Consider the following 6029-nt stretch of genomic DNA (forward strand, 5'->3'; position numbering starts at 1 on the left):
AGAGCTTCCGCTAGTGATTCGGGGAGGCCCCAAAGAGGGGTCTTCAGGCTCGGCCTCCCTGATCACCCCACTTCCGTCTCTTCCTCCCCTGCTCCCACCCAGCTCAGGTGGAGACGCTGGGCCTGCCCACTGGGGGGTGGCCCTGGCCTGGACACAGGGGGCCCGTCTCCAGCTGCTCCCTGCCTCTGATGTTTAGGGCGAGGGAAGCTCTCAGGATTCCAGAGAGGCTTCAGCCCACCCTGTGGCTCGTGCCTGTGCCCGTATGCACCAAGCGAAAGCAGGGAAAGGCTCCGTACTGTAGGAGTCCAACTCTAGGATGTCCTGGAAAAGGCAAACTAGAGAGACAGCAAAAAGGTCGAAAGTCAACCTGGATAATCGAGACAATCTCCCCATTGCAGATTCTTAACACGAACACTTCTGCACAGTCCCTGTGTCACGCAGACCAACAGTCGCAGGTTCTGGGAATTAGGACGTGGACATCTTTGGGGTCTATCATTTAGCTGACCACAGAGACTATGAGGTAGCAGGAGATGCCAAATGAGAGGCCAGGGCAGGGGATGGAGGGGGAAGAGGAAGAGACAGGTGAACATCTAAGGGTGACTACGACTCTGTCATACGACATACGGACCAGACTAGCCAGCAGCTCAGCTCGCAAGAAAAAGAAAAACTATCGCCCCATGCAACGATGAGAACGAAATATTTCTGAAAGTAATTCCTCAAGTTACTCTGCCAAAAAAAAAAAAATATCCAAAATAAATGCATTAAAAAATGTATATTAAAATGTATATGTATACATAAAAAATGTAAAAATGTATGACATTCCCAGGGGCTCCCTCTGAAAGTGAGAGTATAGGTAATTTTACTTTTTACCTTGAGTTGCAGGACCCGAAATTTCTGTAATGAATATGTGTATTACTTTATCATCAGAAAAAGACATTTTTGAAAATTTAGTAGCCCTTTAAAAACACAAAAATGTACTTAGGAACAAGGCAACGTGAGCTCTGACGACAGAGCTCTCGTTTCTCACCCAGAACCTCGGACTAAATATTCGCATCGATGCTTCTTCCCTTTCTTTGATTTTCCCATGAAATACGTTCCTCTTCTATTCGAATGGGAAGTTTCGAGAGACTTAAAAAGGGGAGAGGAGGGATTTGCTACGCTTTTTCATGAGCCCCTGGCTGTTCTGAATAGCAGTCAGGTTTTCTGTAAATTGAGGATCAGCTATTAAAGAGTATTTCGATGCAGGAACCCTTCACTCGTTTGGAATAGGGACAGATGAGCATCACGTGACACAGACAAGCATTTCATCACGGTTTTCTTCGCCACAGCCAAACCTGAACACAAGCCAATGTGGATCCATAAGGCTGGATGAAAACACTGTGGCGTACTCCATAGTGGAATATTACACAGCGAGGAAAAAGGCTGATGCTCCTTAGCCGTGAGACAGCTAAATAAATCTCACAGAAATAATGGTGACTGAAAGTAGCCGTTTGTGGGAAGGTCAAAAACAGGCCAACCTAATCCATGGTGCAGGAATGTACAATGATGGCTTCCTTCTCAAGAGGAAGGCGTTGGGGTGACGGTGACGTTTGATTTCTCAAGGTGGTTAGATTCGCTTGGTATTTCGTCATACCGGACCCTCGGGAAATAGGCACTTTCTGTAAGTAGGTTGGTTATACCGCAACGAAATTTTACTGTGAGATAAAGAAATAAAGTGAAATTTAAACCTGGAGTCGTGCTTTATATTCAGGTGTGATGCCGACCCTTGGCCAGGCAGGAGGAAGCATAGTCAGTCTGGGCCGGGTTAGCGCATCAGTCAATCAAATATAGAGACACTGACCAGTAATCATCAACAAGAGCAGGAGAGAAGCAGATGATGACATTTCAACATGGACAGTTCTGACCTGCTCCAGGCAGTCATCTGGGACAGACGCTTTGGAGATGCAGGTACGGGGTGAAGCTGGTGGCGACCTCGTGCACACATTAAGATGGGCACAGAAATCTACTCACAAAACAGTCACGGTTGGCAGAGGCTGTGAAAACGCCAGGCCATGCTCGAAGGTTTACAATTTCCCAAATATATTAAAGAGGGAATAAATTCCACTCCTGGAAGCTCTGAGCTCAGGGCCTGTCACTGGCTAGTCGAATGTCTGTCTTTGCTCTCCCTAAACTGCTCCGCCTACATGAGGCGCCTAAAATTTTGGCAGCTAGTTTGAACGGCAGCGTGCCGAAACCGCTATTAGATTTTAAACGGTTATTTCTAAAAATGCTTTGATTCGTCACATAGCAATCGAGAGAGAGAGGTACACACCCCTTTATTACGGCGTTTGCTGCCAGGTGTCACTGTGGCTTTATGTGTCTGTCACCACCAGACCGTGCGTGCCTGTAGGGAGACCACGTCTTACTGACTTGGTATGCTCAGCCCTTAGCGTGGTTCTCGGCAGGTACAGGTGTCTGGTGACTCTCCACCAAATAGAAGCAATTTTGAAAACTCTATACAGCCTTGTCTCAAAGCGCGGTCCATGAACCAGCAGCATCATGGTCGCTGTGAGAGCAGGTGGCAAATGCGGAATCTGGGCCCAGAAGTCCTGATCTGTAGTTGAGAACCGGCCTAGGGAGAGCTGGAGAGACCCCGCAGAAGCTGGAGGTGACTGATGGGAAAAGGGGGTAGGGGACGGCCAGGGTGGGTGACCCGGCGAGGCCAGGAGGAGGAAGGCCAGGGAGCACCAGGGGGAAGCAGCATGGCCAGAGTGTGATCTAGGGTCCTGTGTCCTGCGGGCCATCTCTATTCCTACCCGAGCCCCTCAGCGAGTGTGAGGGCAGGTAGCTGGGAACACCTTCTCTGCCGACAGAGAAAGCCCTGGGTATCAGGCCTTTTCTTTCTCCCATCTTTAAACTTAAGATCTACTGGGTGCTCTGGTTTTTGTATCCAGGGCAACACAGGCTCATAAAAAGCAGCCAGAGGCTGTCAGGTTCTCAAGCTTAGACCCTCCTGATGTGTTCAGATGGAAAAAGAAATTAATACGGCCACTCTGGTACCTAAATGAATTGGTTTAGGGCCAGCATCTGTGGGAAGCTTCTGCAGGAACTCGGTAAATGATTTCCACGTGGAAACACCGCCCAAGGAGCACTTAATAAGTGCCATTTGATGCTGCTGAGGACAATTCACGTAGCAGCGCCTTATACCCAGTTAAGGCAATCAATGTTCCTGGGGTCCAGTAACTATGACCCAGGTCCAGGACACACCTAAGGAAGGGGAGCCCCTTTCGGATTGGGATGCAACGTGGTCAAGGGCAATTCTAGAAGAGCTGGCTGAGCCTTTTTCTCCTTTAAGGATCCACCCCGCTAACCTGCTCGCCCCACATCTCTGCTGCGAATCCTGAATACCACCCTAAGCGATTCTTTGGACCGTGAACTTAGCACTTTAGGGAAAGGGGAGAAGCGGCCGCTGGAGACCGAGACTCCCCAGGGAGACCTCAGGAACGAAATAGGTCACGGGGCCCGCAGGCAGCGCACCCCCGCGCCCCGCCCAGGTGCAAAGCATGGGACCGCCAGCTGGGGTGGGATGCGGGGCGGAGCGGCAGGCAGGGAGGGCGACGGTGCGGGTCTCCACGTCCCCTCTCCCTCCTCCCGCCCGGGCTCGCCCCAGCCCCCGCGCAGCCGCCGGGGGCTCCCGTGTGCGCGCGGAGCGGGCGCGGGGTCGGGGGCGCGCGCGTGCGGGGAGCGCGAGCGTCCGGCGGGGCGAGCCGGGCGCGCGAGCCCAGCCCGCCGCTCACCTGGCGCCCGCCGCTCACCTGGCGCCGAGCGCGCCCCCGGCCTCCCGGCCCCTCCCGCGCGGCCGCCGCCCCGCGCCCACCTGCGACGCGAGGAGCCGCGCGCTCCGGATGCAGCGGAGGAGCCCCGCTCGGCCCGCGCGCGCCAAGGTGACCCCCCCTTCCCGACCCCCGCGCCCCCTCCTTCCGCCGCCGGGGGCGCGGCGGCAGCGCCTGAGCATCCGTCCGTCCGTCCGTCCGTCTGTCTGTCCGTGTCCACACCCCTGTCGCACGCACCCGCCTTCCGTGGCTCTGTCCCGATTTCCCGTGCCCAGCGGGCAAGTCCGGACCCCCTCTTTGTTCTGGCCGGGGGTGCGGATGACGAGCGCGTGCACGCGCGCCGGGTGATTGATCGATGATTATGTGTTTTACGTGTTTATTTTTCGGAGGGTGGGCGGTGGACGCAGATGGGCGACTTCGATCTCGCCTCGGGGGTGGCGTTGGAGCGCGCGGCGCGCGGCGCTCGCGGCAGCCAGATGCCAGGCAGCTGTGCCCCCCACCGGGGCGCGCACGATGGGGCGCCGGAGGGGGTCTCCGCGGCTGCCCCGCGCCCGCCTGTGTCGCCGCCGCTTGCAAGTCCTCGCCTGTGCCTTCTCCAGCGCCACACGGCACTTTTATTTTTTCTTTTATTATTATTTTTTTTATTTATTTCTTTTTTCTGCGGTGGGTTTTTTTTTTTTAGCCACGGAGACGTTGGCTTTGGTTTCATCTCGTGGCGGGTCCTGATTCACGAAGCCCGTGGCCGTCGATCGCTGCGTCGCGTCGGGGGGCTGGCTTTTCCGGCTGTGTGGTTGGTTGTGCGTGATCTCGGATTTGGGTCTAACCGTTAAAAAGCCTGTCTTTTCGTTGACGAGGACAGGGATTAAAATGAACGAAGACCCGAAGGTCAATCTAAGCGGCTCGCCTCGGGATTATTTGGACGCCGCTGCCGCCGTGGAGAACGTCTCGGGCTCCGTCTCCTCCCAGGTTCCTGTCGCGGAGCCAGACCCAGAGCTTGTCGTCAACCCCTGGGACATCGTCCTGTGCGCCTCGGGAACCCTCATCTCCTGCGAAAACGCCATCGTGGTCCTCATCATCCTCCACAGCCCCAGCCTGCGGGCCCCGATGTTCTTGCTCATAGGGAGCCTGGCTCTCGCGGACCTGCTGGCCGGCGTTGGGCTCATCGTCCACTTCGTCTTTGCCTACCTGCTCCAGTCGGAAGCCACCAAGCTGGTCAGCATCGGACTCATCGTCGCCTCTTTCTCCGCCTCCGTCTGCAGCCTGCTGGCCATCACCGTTGACCGCTACCTCTCCCTGTATTACGCTCTGACGTACCATTCGGAGAGGACGGTCACGTTGACCTATGTCATGCTGGTCCTGCTCTGGGGGACCTGCATCTGCCTGGGGCTGCTGCCCGTGCTGGGCTGGAACTGCCTGCGTGACGAGTCCACCTGCAGCGTGGTCAGACCCCTCACCAAGAACAACGCGGCCATCCTGTCCGTCTCCTTCCTCTTCACGTTCGCGCTCATGCTGCAGCTCTACGTCCAGATCTGCAAGATCGTGATGAGGCACGCCCACCAGATCGCCCTGCAGCGCCACTTCCTGGCCACCTCGCACTACGTGACCACCCGCAAGGGGGTCTCCACCCTGGCCATCATCCTGGGGACGTTCGCCGCCTGCTGGATGCCTTTCACGCTCTATTCCTTGATCGCCGATTCCACCTATCCCTCCATCTACACCTACGCCACCCTCCTGCCCGCCACCTACAACTCCATCATCAACCCTGTCATATACGCGTTCAGAAACCAGGAGATCCAGAAAGCCCTCTGCCTCATTTGCTGCGGCTGCGTCCCAGCCAGCCTCTCCCAGAGGGCGCGGTCCCCCAGCGACGTGTAGCCCCCGCATCCCCCTCCCGGGGTCCTACGCACTCAATGCTGCATCTGCCAAGCCCTCCCACCGCCTGGCCCGAGGGCTGAGATGCTCTCTTTAAATTCTTTCCGCTGGATTCCCTCTCAAGCCCCCCCGGGAGCACCTGGCGTTTGTTTAGATGAGTTAAGTGATCCAAGTGAAAAAATAACGTTACTACCCTTAAAAAAAAAAAAATGGTCGAGTCCTTTGCTCAATATTATTTTGTTTTGTTTAGGGGTGGGGAGATTCGTTTTGCCTCTTATCCGGAGGCAGAGTTTTTTGTTGCATATTTTGTTTGGAGAATTGGTGGCGGATGGGAAAGGGAGGGAT

At 55.5% G+C, this 6029-nt stretch overlaps 1 protein-coding gene across 1 annotated transcript; it reads left to right on the forward strand.

Annotated features, from left to right (window-relative positions):
• The first annotated feature begins 4620 nt into the window (after positions 1–4620).
• Positions 4621–5751, forward strand: GPR12 (G protein-coupled receptor 12). Its single transcript, XM_039860398.1, has one exon. It carries the CDS (start codon positions 4680–4682, stop codon positions 5685–5687), a length of 1008 nt encoding a protein of 335 aa, XP_039716332.1. The 5' UTR covers positions 4621–4679; the 3' UTR covers positions 5688–5751.
• The last annotated feature ends 278 nt before the right edge of the window (positions 5752–6029 follow it).

The sequence above is a fragment of the Pteropus medius genome, unplaced genomic scaffold (genome assembly GCF_902729225.1).
Source record: "Pteropus medius unplaced genomic scaffold, Ma_sr-lr_union100, whole genome shotgun sequence".
In the NCBI taxonomy this organism is placed as follows: domain Eukaryota; kingdom Metazoa; phylum Chordata; class Mammalia; order Chiroptera; family Pteropodidae; genus Pteropus; species Pteropus medius.

Bases quoted from the DNA above. Each gene is read 5' to 3' on its own strand.
- GPR12 (XM_039860398.1), top strand. From the start codon at position 4,680: ATGAACGAAGACCCGAAGGTCAATCTAAGCGGCTCGCCTCGGGATTAT.